The 16,270-nt window shown below is 42.9% G+C and overlaps 1 protein-coding gene across 2 annotated transcripts in view; it reads left to right on the top strand.

Annotated features, from left to right (window-relative positions):
• Positions 1-16,270, top strand: part of dscamb (Down syndrome cell adhesion molecule b) — a gene marked incomplete at its 5' end in the record, with an annotated part of 234,817 nt that overhangs the window by 130,638 nt on the left and 87,909 nt on the right. For both annotated transcript variants that reach the window (XM_079515045.1, XM_079515044.1), the window contains 3 exons: positions 7,124-7,270; positions 10,169-10,447; positions 13,800-14,075. In XM_079515045.1, the coding sequence (XP_079371171.1) occupies positions 7,124-7,270; positions 10,169-10,447; positions 13,800-14,075 (702 nt within the window). The remainder of the gene's footprint in view (positions 1-7,123; positions 7,271-10,168; positions 10,448-13,799; positions 14,076-16,270) is intronic.

Raw genomic sequence — 16,270 nt, 5'->3', positions numbered from 1 at the left:
ATTTTTATTTCAAATGGGGGTGCAAAATATGTATCAATTTGAGGATCCTAGATATGAAAATGTTTGAGAGCCAATGACTTTCATCATCATGTACTGTAAAGTGTGGTATAGACAGCTGTCTGTAGTTGGTATTAATAGAAGTCTGTACTCACATGGGAGAGCTGAACTGGGCCAGAGAAGTTACCACACAGCCCTAGAACATTCACAGGACCATCCATCATCTCTCTGTCTCTGGTGACCCTTCCAAAACTAGGTCTCTCTTACTGTCTGAGTCACAGTGCACCGTAAAGCCAGGCTCCTAACATCCCCCTTTAAAGAATTAGAACTGAGTCACCGCCACCTGCCCACTCCTAACTCTTGAAGCACTGTGTCTGAGGAGCATTAAAGATACACAATCTGACATTGTTGTTGTCGGGCAGACACCTCTTTATCTCCAACTTTTTGTGTTTGTGTTGTTGGTTTTTTTCCGTAAATGAATGACCTAGTTGATCACACTACAGCATCACACAAAAGCATCAAAAGTAGCATTTCCACACACTCGAAACACGACATGAAGCGACACATTTTGAGCTTGTAGATGTGCTACTTTTGCTATTTTTGAAAAGTAACAGTTCCTGTAAAGTAACAATCCTGAAAAGTATAGCATACAGAGACAATGAGATTGGATAGTATTTAAATCAATCAAGGTTTCTTTAATTGTTATGTCTTGTGTAATAAAGTACACTTAGCAACTATCAAGTTTGAATGTAGTCAGCTTGTCCCTGACTTGTAGATGCAAGGCAAACAACCGTAAATGCAAAAGGCCTGATTTTATTTGTCAAGTACTGTCACTTATTTCAAATGATTATACACATTTCATAGTGAAAATAATGTTATTGAATCCAATAAATTAATACTGTATGTAAATGAAGCCTTTAGTCCATTTCAAGAGGAGCACACATATTGCACTCATCGTTTGGGGCTCTATACATGTAATATTATAATATTCTCATTGCTTCTCTATGAAGATTCAAGTAAAGGGGGGTTATTTTCTGTCTTCATATTCATTCATATATATTTTCCACAACATTACTTGGCAGGTAGCACCTAAACAATATCAGCATGCTAAATGACAATGGCATGGGTTTCCCGAACGCATTTAGTGTAAGACTTGTAGTGCCGCACATGCTCAGATTCCCTCTAGGCCGCACACAGAAGCCTGTGAACATAGACATTCCGTGCATAGATGTGCCACGCAACGGTACTACCATTGGGGTATCTGAGCATGTGCGGCACTACAAGTCTTACACTAAATGCGTTCGGGAAACCCAGCCATTGTCCTGTGGAACTCAACTACTGCTGACTAACTACTGTGCTGAGACGTGGAAAGCAGTGTCATATCCTGCCATTTGTTCAGTGCGATGGTGGTGAAGCAAGGTTTGCCCCGGCCTCCATTTTCTTGCTAAAGACATCTATTAATGGCAATTCTGTGACTTCATAGCCCCTCATGAAACCATGAGGGATAATGTGACTCATAATATGGCTCATCTATACCGTATGTCTGGGCTTATTTAGCCTGCTGAGTTTGAAAGCTCGCTGCAGTTATTAGATTGTGTTTCTCGCAAAGTGGCGGTGATTAGATAAAGTGCGTCTGGTGGAGAGCTAGGAGAGTAGTGCTTTTTTCAATTCACATTGTACCTGTAGATGGTCGGAGGGAACGGGGGGGGGGGGCTTCGGTGTCTGACAATAATAAGGGTATTTTCAATGCGACTACCATTTGGCTGTTTGAATTATACTGTGTGCTACTTCAACAGAGGTTTCATTGTCGCTGTTAGGCAGAGAACCGCCTTTCTCCATATTGTACCTTTTTATGTATTTCAAATGTTGTCATATGACACAAAAGTAGCAAAAATAGCGTATCTACACAATCTGCTATTTTTGCTATCCTATATTAAAATTGGCCGGCGGGCAGGCGGACCACGGCCACATCACTCAGGCATATAAACAAACCCAATTCGCCCTTATAGGTTTATAGGCATGTCACTATATGACTCTAGTTTCGCGTTTTTCTCGCAATTTTCAAATGCTTCCGTCATACAGTCTGCAGGAGAACGGAACATCTGATTATTATGAGCAAGCGATAAAGCAGAAGTTAAGCCTCCTCCCCACTTCCGTTTCGTCTTTACAGTTGTGCAAATTTATCCTAATATATATCTAAATCTTCTAAGCATATAAACACAACATAAAAAAACACACCCGTGTGAAGTGAGGGGCGCTATTAAAGTCTAACTCATGTTGATTAGGTGATGTAATGGTGATGTAAAACAAACAGTGCCAACACAAACATTAAATACCATTAACAATAAAGAGACAATATGACGTCCCCATTACATTTCCTGAAAAGTAACGGTTTTGGTATGCATGATTTCTGTCCGACAGCAGTGGTGGAAAAGGTATCAAGAGTAAAAGTCCAAAAGTATTGGCAAAAGTAAAAGTACACATTGTGCAGAATGTTCCGTTTCAAGTTTTCAATTGTATACAAATCTTTGAAAATAGCAGATCTACAAGCTCACACCGCAACACATTGTGAGCTTGTAGATCAGCTATTTTCAAATGGCCAAAATGGATATAGGGTTGAAGTGGTTAATGTATGTTTTCTAATAATAATCAAAATCTTCAAAGTAACTAGTAACTAAAGAGTAAAAGTAAAATGTTCGGATCTGAGATGTAGTGGAGTAAAAGTATTGGATATTGGATATAGTACAAATACCTCAAAACTGTACTTAAGTGCAGTGCTTTAGGAAATGTACTTAGTTACTTTTCAGTTTCCACCACTGCTTACATCAGGCAATATATTTGTCATGATGTTCATGTTCAGGGACCGTTACTGCGTGTGCTGACTGAAATAACATTTATGAATGTGGAATGCCAGGGACGCTAGTTTGTTCCTTCATATCTGCAATGCACAGCAGAATATGAAAAGAACGAATTAAGGAGTGGTTCAGACAAACCGAAAGAATTAAAGAGAGGGGGGGGGACTAAAGGGAGAGATAGAGACAATGCAATGTGTTTCCTTCAACACAATTATAGCTGTCATTTTATCTGTCGCCCTCATGAAGCTACATTCACTGTGTTACAACACGTACCGTCTGTCTGTCTGTCTGTCTGTCTGTCTGTCTGTCTGTCTGTCTGTCTGTCTGTCTGTCTGTCTGTCTGTCTGTCTGTCTGTCTGTCTGTCTGTCTGTATGTCTGCATTCACTGTGTCATAACACCTCCTGTCTGTCTGATATGTTTGATTTATGTTCGATAATAATAACAATTTAGTTAATGTTGTGGTATATTAATCACATTAACCTGGTATCCCTAAAGCTTCCAAATATTTCCCCAACTAAAATATCAGCTCTACTGACAAATGCACAAGCTCACAACGTGTCGCATTGTGACACATACGGTGGGTTTGTTGGTCCCCTCACAACACACGTCTTAAAAGCCATTCAAGGAGCATGGAGGAGAGAGAAAATTGCAGTATATACTGCAGCTCGCAGTGGCTGGAGAGAGAAATAGCATTTTGTCTCTCACTCAAGATGGACTCCAGACTGAGGTTTCAGAGGACCAGTAGTACAGAAACAAAATGGAGAGGAAGCCGGAGGGGAGGAGAGAGCTAAGGGGGAAATAGAAATAAAAGAGCAGCAATGTGGGACTACTGGTCAGCTTTGAAACACAAGCGCTGAAATGGTGTTGTTACTTCAGGCTAGCTGAGACGTGCAGTGGTTTATTTTTTGAATGTAGCGGCGTGTGATTTTCTTCTTTTTCCTGTTGTTGTTTTTTATGTACAGTATACTGTACATATAATTCTAGTATAGTGGAATTTATGTTCTCCGGAATTAATGTAGACGTGTGCCTGTCCCTATGATGTATGCCAAATGTAATATGCATAATTATGTTAACATAATATATATGGTTTAGTACATAGGCAGAGTAACAATAGTTAACATGAGTGTACAGTATGTTCTTTCCATAACCGTATTAATATATTTAAAAAAAAAAAGAACATTACAATCATTTGTAGTGTAACTCTCAGGGTTAAATACATACACTTAAATTAACAGTGGTAAATGGTGCACCAATCTCACACACTGGGACATAATACTACAGTATTATGCTTCACACATTTGAACACATACACACACACACACACACACACACACACACACACACACACACACACACACAGTCACACACACACACACGCACATGCACACGCACATATACACGTGCGCGCGCGCACGCGCGCACACACACACACACACACACACACACACACACACACACACACACACACACACACACACACACACACACACACACACACACCTTCCTCTCTTTATGGATTCCACTTGCTGGTTGTGCAGGCTGTCTCAGAGCGCTGCATGTAAACCAGTGAAACCCCTTCAGGATATCAAACTGGTGGACTCTGTTGTTGGTTCTATCTAGGTCAAATCCTCACAATAGCTGCACTCTGTTCCTCTATAACCCCCCCACACACACCCCGCATTCCCGCTATTTGCTTAACCCCCACAAGGTTGATTTTCTTTCATTGTGTAATCGGTACAAAATGCATATATCAAATGTAAGCATATTATGCATGCTTTGCCTCTTTTAAACTGCAGTAATCTCAAGTGTAATATTAAAACGGTCTAACATCGTGATGTCAATGTTAACATGGAATCTAGGGTTTCAACGAAATGTAATTTAGGTAAACCTGATTGATTATTTTCCATTGCTTGTTCCCACAGTTCGTGTATAGGTATACTGTATGTATACTAGGTTTGTGCTGTGCCAGTAATCAGACAGTTCTGCCCAGCAACATTTCTTCTGAGCTTGAAGCGTGTACTGTACTGTACATTTCAGTGAGAGCCTCGTAGCATTAAGTATAGCAGAGCAGAATACTATACATACAGTAGGATTTATCAGTGTGATGTTGATGCTGTTTATTTGAGAAGAGGTGAGGGGGACGAGGATCATCTTCTTTTCAGCCCACTGATATTCCAACACAAGCTACTGTGATCTTAACCACTTGAGACCGATTTTATTAAGCCTTTTTCAATGTAGGCTATTTATTATTTCTGAAATAGTCAAGCTACAGTACAATCCCAGCTTGTAGATCTGCTTCTTTCCCTTCATAGTTATAGGGTTATAGTGGTAAATAATAATTGTAAAACATAGACAAGAACATGAAAGATGAAGATATACATGCACAAGTAGCCTAATCACTCCAAGCTGGATGCCAATTGATATTGTATATAGCGTCGATGTTTTTGTTATACATTTTGTTACTCTTATTGCTCCAGTTCACTATTGTTCCCTATAGTTGCTTAATTCAAGGACTTTCAATACAGAATTGGAGAGATGTTTGTTCGGGCTGCTTTGGGCCCCTAAGATCACCAACGTCTTTTCGGTCTCAGTGAGCAACGATGTTGCTCGCCGAGAACGACCGAGAATAGCAGATCTACAAGCTCTCAACGTGTCGCATCCACAACGCGTTGTGAGCTTGCAGATCGGCTATTCTGAGTGAGACACCGGTGGCGTGCGACAAAGTATGCATGGGACTTTAGCATGCTCACCACCGCACGGTGAAGACAATCTCCTGTAAATTGCTTTTTCGATCAGTTTTGACATCAATCTGCTCCCGCGGGAATGCGGGCATGCATATGATGGCGCCAAGGAACGTTTCTCTCCTTATAGATGTTGACAACCCCACTCAGCCCAGTTTGATCTACGGAATTAATATAATATTACAGCATGTCGTGTACCAGTGGTGACAGCCCAGGACAGATTGGCTTCCTCCAGTACAGTGGTGGGCCCCCAGCTAGCTCACTAGAACCAGGAAATGCGGCTGCAGCACAAATGGACTGTAAACGCTATAGTCAAGGGCTACGTCCTTTTAAAATGCAGGTCATTTGCATTCATGTTTGAAAGTTAAAGTTATGCATATTCGTCATTATGCAAGCTGACGTGTTGTAGCATCCCGGGGCCTCTGAACAGACACAGTGAATGTGTGTTAACTTACATTGGACACTGTGGCTTTGATACATGCACTCCTTACTATCTGTTGCTTATCATGTTTGCAATGTATGCATTTAATGTTCCTCTACCGCGGCACCCATGGCATATCGACCTAGATAAGAGCACCAGCTGAATGCCCCAAGTCTACAGTTTAAAGTGTTCCCTTTGGATTCCTAGGCACTATATTATCGTTGCTGCCGGGCAGAAACCTCTTATCTCCATATTCTAACATTTTGTGTTTTCCGTAAATGAACGCCCCCATGCCTACTTGATCACAGCTACAACGTAGCAAGCATCGAAAGTAGCAGATCCACAAGCTCGAAATGCAGCGCCACCAGCTTGTCGGTCTACTACTTTTGCTATTTTCTTTTTATTTGAATCCTCAATCCTGAAAAGTAACAGCTTCCACCCGAAGGAGACGCCACAGCATAAGAGAGCGACAGCACACCTAAAACTAGTCAAGCTAGTACAAGCTCAAACGTGTAGTCAACGCTTCATGTGCTCGTAGATCTTCTATATATATTTTTTCAATTATTAACATTGGCCATCATCTTCAGTTTAAAAGTGCTTTATTTATAAAACTCATGATTATTAACAGCTTGAACAAGGCTTGAACAAAAGCCAGATATAGGCTTATTTGACAGTGCAGTGCAGAAATACAATTGCCTTGATGCATAACGAGCATCAGCTGTATACACACACACACACACACACACACACACACACACACACACACACACACACACACACACACACACACACACACACACACACACACACACACCCCTTCCCTAGAGTCTGGAGTCAATTCTCTCCAAAAGCCCTTGAATATGATTAAAGATATTGTGATCATGGTAAGCTCACATCATTTTTTTGTTTCCATATCTTTGAGCCCACCCTACACAATAGTGGTGGTCCCCATGTTGCTCTTAGTCAGAATGGTGGTCCCATGGGTCAAAATCAGTTGAAAACCCCTGTTCTATATCATACTTTGTATACAATGACATGTGAATCAGACACACTGAACCTCCTCCTCCTCCCCTCTTCTGCTCCTCTTCCCACCCTTATCTGCTTCCAGGACAGAGATATCTCATCACATCCACGGGAGCCTTGTACATCCTGGACGTCCTGCCCGAGGATGGGCTGAACAACTACCGCTGCACCACGCGACACCGCTACACCGGCGAGAGTCGGCAGAGCAACGCCGCCCGCCTCATCGTGTCAGGTCAGTACTGGTGCATGGGCAGTGGTGGAAAGTAACTAGAAGTACATTTACTTAAGTACTGCACTGGTACTTTACTTGAGTGTTTACAGTTTCCAATACTTTTTACTTCTATATTCCACTACATCTCAGATCAAAATATTGTACTTTTACTCCACTACATTTATTTGAAAACGTTAGTTACTGTAGATTTTGATTATTATTACAAAACATACACTAACCACTTCAGCCCGAGTGTTTCCCCCATATGCATTATTGTGTGGTGCGGGCCACCACACAATAATGCATATGGGAAACACTCGGCTGAAGGGGTTAGTGTACTGCACGAGTCTACATGCGTGAAAGCTGCCCCCTGCACATTATCAGCTTCTGGCTTTGAGCTCTACAGTATATACATTTCAGCTATTTGAAAATAGCCAATCAAGTTCCTCAGTTCGATTCCCGCTGGGGATGCTGTGGGCGTGTTCCCTCCTCCGCGTCACCAGTGCCCATACCGGAGGCGGGGTTGGTGAAAGGGCCTTTCTGTGTGGAGTTTGCATGTTCTCCCCGTGTCCCCTAGGGTAGGTATACCCTCACAAAAAACATGCAGTAATCCTGGTCTCTAAACTACCTCCCCCTGGCCAGCCGGGGTGCCTGATGGAGGGGAAAGGAACTGGTCGGACGTGTTCCTTCCACGTGCTACGTCCGGCCGGTGTAACTCTCCCCTGTCAGGTGAAAAGAAGCAGATTGGACTCCTCATGCATAGAAGGAAGCATGAGGTCAGTCCGCTGCCCCCCCCCAGGTTGGCAGAGGAAGTGTAGCGCCCATGGATTACATTAGATAATTGACACTGGGTTGCAAAATCGTGGGATAAAAATTAAAAAGTAGAAAATAGCCAATCTACAATCAAAAGATTTGTATACATTTGAAATGGGACAATCTGGGACATTCTGCATGAGTGTATAGGCTATGCGGTGCTGCGTTGCTACTCGCCCATTGGGCCATGGCTCTTTAGTCGACTGGTAACGTTCGTGCCTGTGGAATGGGGAACCCGGGTTCGCCTCCCGGCCGAGGCTACATGAGTATTTTAGTTTTGTTGCCAACAAACCAACACACAGTATAAGTGTGTACAGGGTATCTGCACATTTCTAAAGTGATAATTGAATGACTTTAAGACCCCTTTAATACCAAATTGTCAAATATTACGTAAGAAAGAGGCATTGTGAAAATAGCCGATCTACAAGCTCACAAGTTGTGAGCTTCTATATCGGATATTTCCTACAATAAATATTGTGGGAAATATATCTGTGGAACTGAGTCAAACTAAATATAATGACTACAATTCCAAGTGCTTGTCAGGGGGTCCCCAGTTAAAATATGATTATTATTATTATTATTATTAATATTATCTATAGTTAAAATAGATTATTTTGGGATGGTCGCAGGCTTTTTGGGAACCCCACCCACACAGAGGAAATTGCATACAAGGACATAAATAGTTCAGGAGTTACATCTACAAAATCATGAAGGCATATGTCCTCAGTCACGATACAACAAGCATGTCATCCAGCATTCCATCATGGGCACAAGTAGTGTAGGCATCCTTAGTTTGAAACCCCCTCCAACAACCAGTCCGCGGGTATGTCCCAGGCTGGACACCAGAAACTATTTCCCAGTCCACTCCTGCATTGCCGCCCGGTGTCATATCATTCTCTGTAGCGTGGCTGATCCTATGGGCCCAAAATCCACCCACTGTTGTTCCGACAGCGGACAGACACACCGCTAGAAGGCCAGGTCCTCTCTTCCCGGTTGCTGCTCATGGGAAGGGCCACCAAGCAGCACTGGCTGTCGGTATACTCCAGCAGTGCCTTGTAGTATGCAAGCTTACGATGTTGTTGAAGCACACAGTCCACAGAGGTTGCAAATGCATCTTAAATCTGCACCCACTACATTTACAGGTAGTTACAACGGAGCAGTTTAACGTCATGATCAGCACGCACACACGCACGCACGCACGCACGCACGCACGCACGCAGGCAACACATGCAGGAGTGAAAGCATACAGCAATTTTTGTCCCCAGCCTTTGGCCTGGCATAGATAACAATAACAACACAACTGCACACCCAGGGAAATAATGGTATGGTATTTATTGTATGTAGGGCACGCCCTGGCCTACATACACAAACAGATAGCTGTAACCAGTGGTGGAAAAACTACTCAAATGTTTTAGTTTTTTACTTAAGTAAAAGTATCAATACTGCAATGTAGAAATAACTCCATTATAAGTAAATGGCCGGAATGTACCTAAAGTACCAAAAGTAGAAAGTTATACTCATTATACAGGATATTCCATTTCACATGTTTTCAAATGTAAAAAATGTATAAAGATCTTTCACAATGTGTCGCATTGTAGATCGTCCATTTTCAAATGGCTGAATTGTGTAGGGCTGGGTAATGTATGTTTTGTGATATAACCACGGTTATTGCATAACCTCCAGTTTTGTGATAATATCAAAATGTACAAGTAGAAGGATTGTAAATTGGAATTAGTCAAGTAAAGTAGAAATAAGTAAAACTACGTCAAGATTACAGAGTACATTACTTAAGTAAATGTACTTCCCATGCACCGCTGTAATAGATGAGGGACTAAACAGGAATGCTATACGTACATCGTTTCCACAGTTCTTTGAAAATGTATTATTTTATTTATTCTCGTTTGGCTTTTCTGGCTTTTTCACAAGGAATATAGGAGATCCCATCCTGAACACATGTTCAAAATGTATTATTGAACCACACAAGAATATCAAAAAATGGTCCTCTCCTCTCCTCTCCTCTCCTCTCCTCTCCTCTCCTCTCCTCTCCTCTCCTCTCCTCTCCTCTCCTCTCCTCTCCTCTCCTCTCCTCTCATGGTCCTCTGATAGATCCCACCAACGCCGAGCCGGGCATCCTGGACGGCTTCGATCGTCGCGAGGTGACGATCAACAAGCGCCTGGAGCTGCCCTGCAAGGCGTCGGGCTACCCGGGGCCCAAGTACCGCTGGCTGAAGGACAACAGTCCCCTGGAGCCCGACAGCCGCTTCCGGCAGACCATCACAGGGCTGCTGATAGACAGCGTGCAGCCCAGCGATGCCGGGACGTACGTCTGCGAGGTGTGGAACAGCTACGGCAACGCTGAAGTCATGGGGCTGCTGCTCGTCAAACGTGAGTGTTAACGAGGACTGACGCGTGCACGTGTGTGTGCGTGTGTGCGTGCGTGCGTGCGTGCGTGCGTGCGTGCGTGCGTGCGGGTTTGCGTATGTGTGTGTGTGCCGGTTATGCTGATGATGTCTGTCTGTTGTCGTGGTAAATCTTCCTTATCGTTGCTGTCGGGCATCTCCAATCTCCACATTTTAACTTTTTTTCTTATTAAAACCCATTTTGGGGCGGGAACCCCTTTTGGTGTTTTAAACATTATGTTATAATTTAGCTATTGAAAAATAGCAGATGTACAAGCTCGTAGCGCGCCACCGAGTGGCGCGCTACGAGCTTGTAGGTCTGCTATTTTTGAAAAATCGTAAAAATGTGGTGCAAATCTTTGAATATATATTCTTTCAAAGTGAATGTTTTTTAACTCGGGTCTAAATGGGTTAAGGATAAGAGAATCCCTCTGGAACCCCCTCAAGGACCACTGGGGGGACTCTGGAACCCCCTCAAGGACCACTGGGGGGACTCTGGAACCCCCTCAAGGACCACTGGGGGGACTGGAACCCCCTCAAGGACCACTGGGGGGACTCTGGAACCCCCTCAAGGACCACTGGGGGGACTCTGGAACCCCCTCAAGGACCACTGGGGGGACTCTGGAACCCCCTCAAGGACCACTGGGGGGACTCTGGAACCCCCTCAAGGACCACTGGGGGGACACTGGAACCCCCTCAAGGACCACTGGGGGGACTCTGGAACCCCCTCAAGGACCACTGGGGGGACACTGGAACCCCCTCAAGGACCACTGGGGGGACTCTGGAACCCCCTCAAGGACCACTGGGGGGACTCTGGAACCCCCTCAAGGACCACTGGGGGGACACTGGAACCCCCTCAAGGACCACTGGGGGGACTCTGGAACCCCCTCAAGGACCACTGGGGGGACACTGGAACCCCCTCAAGGACCACTGGGGGGACTCTGGAACCCCCTCAAGGACCACTGGGGGGACTCTGGAACCCCCTCAAGGACCACTGGGGGGACTCACTGCTGTATGCCCAGGAAGCCTGTTCATTACACTGTAAAACTCCTCAGTGTTAATTTAACTCTGAGAATGTACCAAATGGACTCATAAGGAACCATTTGGTTTCATTTAGTCACCTTCTTAAAATAATGGTTTATGTCATAATTACCATTTTCAGAAAATAGCGGGGAAAAAAACTCATATAAAACAAATTATGATAACACTGTCTGTCATATATTTAACATTATACAACTTATGTAACATAAGAGGATTAAATTACTTCTGATTTTTGAATTGTTGACTTTGTGTGGCCTACAGTAAGTCAGGTGATTAGGTTTCTATTTTGACTGTGATTTAGGCAAAAATATGGCCTAAATCACACTCTTGAGATTGTAATAAAAAGGGGTGGGAACAGCATGATCCTTTTCAATTAGGAGACTCGTGAAAAGCTGCAAAAATATAATTTTCCTCAAAAATGTATCATTATGTTAAAGGGACACTTCACCCTTTTTGCAAAATAATATATGTTAATGACGTTTAGAAGTTTTAGAACACTTTCCTGGGGGTCTTTATGTGTGTAATATGTGGTTTTAGATATTTTAGATTTTAGCAGTGAACCCAGTGTTTCCCTTTAAGAAGGTGACGGTGGTCAGTCCTCACTCAGAAAGTGAAAATATTAGTAGGCTACATACATGAGAATATGATTTAACCCTGTGTGGTTATGTTTTTGGTGGAAAAAGTACTCAAATGTTTTACTTAAGTTGATTACTTAAATCGATACTGAAATATAGAAGTAAAATCCCAAATTCAAAATGTACTTGTAAAAGTATAAAAGTATTGGCATCAATATTTACAAAGTAGCAAAACAAGTAGAAAGTACTCTTTATGCAGAATGTCTCATTTCAAGTTTTCGTTTCAAATGTATAAAACTCTTTTGAAAATAGCAGACCTACAAGCTCATAATGCGTCGCATGGTTAACACTCCGAGCCGCATAAACGGAGGTCTCCGTCCTATATCAAATAATCCTGCTCGTCGCCCAGGACGAAGATTTATCACAGGACGGACCATTAATGATATCCCTACCGAGCGCACCGCTCCACAGGCTGGGAGCGTCGATTGAGCAACATTCAATGTCATTTCCGGTTGGGACGTCATCCAAAGTGGTCTCCCTCCATTTTAGTGGATGAGAGGAAAAATCTTCAAACGTAAATAACTCTTGATCTAAATCAATCTGTCCAATTCTAACCAAAGATTATGTTTTTGACGGACCATCGCAGTCCCATCACTAGTCGCGTTAGAAGTAATCATAATCAACCCGTTGTTGTCGATCCCCTCGGGGGTGTTTTGGCTATAGCTACTTCAAGCTACTTCCAAAATGGCGCGGAGCAACCTTGAAATAGGCCCTGAAGAAACAAATCGCTGGGTGTCCTGATTTAATGGTTACCAATACCCCTGGGCGTTCTAGGTGTATGTTTTGTAATAATAATCAAAATCTACAAAAATCTACAAAGTAGGCTACAGTATGTAGTGGAGTAAAGGTACAATATTTGCCCCTGAGATGTAGTGGAGTAGAAGTAAAAGTACTGGCAAATGAAATACTCAAGTAAAGTACAAATACCTCCAAATTGTACTTGACTACAGACTAGTTACGTAAATGTACTTAGTTACTTCACACCATGCACTGGTTAAATGAACAATTAATTTCAATCAGAGAGGGTAAAACGTGTCGCTTCGCTTTAGAGCTTGTGGATCTGCTACTTTGAGTGACGCTGTAGTATGTTCAAGTATAGGGTGTTCATTTACTTAAAAACACCCGGCAGTAAATTATATAATATTAATGTAATGTAATGTAAACAAAATACCTAAATTGAAGGTATAGGGTAAGTTATATTTTTGGTTAAAATAAAACGTTTTTTGTTTAAAGGTAAACTCACTATATTCTGATCATTGCTATAGTGTTTGTTCAGTAACAGGGGTCTCCCTGTCTCTCCAGCTTTTTACTAAACAGAAAATACATTTTCAGGTACGTGACAAAGTTTCAGCCAATCAGTAGAGAGTAGCCATTTATCAGCGTGTTCCAGTTCCAATTTTGTCTACTCATTTACAATTTCACTTACAATTCCACTTGTTTAATCTGTATCCTGACTGCATTCTACTATCCTGATTGGATAAAATCAGTATCCCGACCTGAAAATCTGTTTAATAAAAAGCTGGAGACTCCTGTTACTGAACAAACACTCTATAGCATGAGTAGCCTACTATCACAATATACTTATTTGAACAAAAGAAAATCACTTACCCTACCTTTAAATATTTGACAATAATTATTTCCATTGCTGTGGTTGGCATACAGAGCCGCTGAAAGTGGGGGTGAGTCCTCGGAAGGTGAAGGGCAGCGTGGGGAGCAAGGTGTCGCTGTCCTGCAGCGTGAGTGGGTCCGATGAGTACGAGCTGTCCTGGTACCGCAATGGAGAGATCATCTACCCCAGCAACAACGTACGCATCACCGGGTCCAACCGTGAGAACCTCGTCATGGAGGGCATGGCCAAGAGCGACGGCGGAGCCTACCAGTGCTTCGCCAGGAAGGGCAAGATGTCCGCGCAGGACTTTGTGCAGGTCATCCTGGAAGGTAAGGCGGGTGGGAGTTGTTGTGTTGTGTGGTAGCGTTGATTTTGTCGACTGAATGACGAATGTCCGTCGACTACCTTTTTTCACTGAGGAAACCTAAATGAAAACGGAATAAGAACGAAGCTACGATGACTAAAATTAAGACAAAATATACTGACAATTTCGTCAACCAATAATAACTAGACTAAAATGTTAGGGAGGGACTATGAGAAGAGATCGGTCCCAGCCTTACTCATCTGCGAAGAGAAAAGCCTGGTCACAACCTAAGGCAGATAGTATCGGCCAGAGATGCCCACGAGTCGAGTCTGGAGTCTTTGGGGTCGAGTCCGAGTCGAGTCTAGAGTCTTTGGGGGTCGAGACCGAGTCGAGTATAGCAGTCTCAGAGTCAAAAAAAAAATCCTCCAGTTTTAATTAATTAATTTAATTATTTATTTATACAACGGCTTTAAAGGCTGAAATACAGTTGTGATGATCTACACACCCAACCCGAAATACACAGAATTAATGTTTATCAGAATAGTATAGCTACATACTATACATTAATGTAGGCTCCGCCACTCTTTGAAGTATCAAATCAATGACAATGCACACCGCACCGACATCCCCCGCTGTTCACCGGCACCACAGCCAGTTTCCGGAGGAAAGGCACAATGATGCACGATGCGCGATGGAATATAGGCTACAACTAAACATTTTTGTAACCAAATAAGCCTGTATTCTAGTTAGACTTCCAAATGCAAGGGAAGATGGGCTATAACTTGGACATGGAAGACAACTTTTATTTTTTTCCAGTACTCACGTCTCTGTCGGGTGGATATGTTGATAACGATAAAAAAGATTAGCTGAACATGCAGGCAACAGGAACAGACTACCAAATTGGGCTAGAAACAGACGATCACAAAACAATAGAAGTTTTATAAAGTTTTATAAAATATGTTTAGCATATAGAGGCATATGTTAGATAGCATAGATAACTTAACATTTGTGTGCATCTGCTGCGTGTTTGTGTGTGCTATTTTATTTTACACAAACGTATTGACTAGTATGTAAAAAAAAAACGTCCTTGTATCATGTCATGTGTATCATAGGTCGGCAGCTGCACAGTAACAGCTGCCCAGTGTTGGAGTGTGCATTTGTGCGTGCATTTGTGCGTGCGTTTGTGTGTGCGTGCGTGTGTGCGTGCTTGCGTGCATGCGTGCTTGCTTGCTTCCATGTGTGCGTGCCTGCGTGCCTGCCTGCCCGGGCACACACGTGGTGACTTCACAGAAACACATTTGGGCCTTGAGGATCAATACAGGGCGTGTGTGTTAATGAGGGACTGTTGTGCCTCTGCGCCATAGGCCGCCATTAGAAGGATCAGACTGCACACACACACACGCACGCACGCACGCACGCACGCACGCACGCACGCACGCACGCACGCACGCACGCACGCACGCACGCACGCACGCACGCACGTATGCGTGGCACGCACGCACGCACGTACGCACGCACGCACGCACGCACGCACACACACACACACACACACACACACACACACACACTCCGATAGCTTACCTTGGTGGCGTTGCTTGGGCAACTGTCTCCCGTGGCCAGAGGATATTGATAATCTATAATCATGTGGAACAGGCCTGGGTTATCAGCACGCAGCAGCAGGCCGGCCTTTCTCTAAGTCTGGAAATAAAGCTCGCCTGGATCCATATTCATAAGGCAACCTGGGATAGGAATGTAGATTGGAGCTGTTTTGATAACACGCTATAGTACAAAGACCTTATTGCACTATATAATACTATAAGTATCCTGTGTGCAGTGACTGGTAGACAAATCTGCCAGCCACAACAAACATGTACCAGTATAGACCAGATGAGAATGTTTGAATGTTTGTATATAAAAAGGTATTCCGTGTAGAAAGACTATGGACGTTATCACAATATAAAATAAAGACTATGGACGTTATCACAATATAAAATAAAGACTATGGACATTATCACAATATAAAATAAAGACTATGGACGTTCACAATATAAAATAAAGACTATGGACGTTATCACAATATAAAATAAAGTGCCCAAAACATTAGCTATTTTTGAATAGTTTCAAAACTAGCTATTCGTGAATAGTTTTTGAATAGTTCAACTAGCCGACCTACATCATCACGTTGAGAGCTTAGATGGGCTATTTTAACTATTATTTTTT

This window comes from Electrona antarctica (assembly GCF_951216825.1).
Source record: "Electrona antarctica genome assembly, chromosome: 11".
NCBI classification, from domain to species: Eukaryota; Metazoa; Chordata; class Actinopteri; order Myctophiformes; family Myctophidae; genus Electrona; species Electrona antarctica.
Note: the sequence above shows the minus strand (reverse complement) of the source record. Positions and strands in the feature narration are given on the sequence as shown.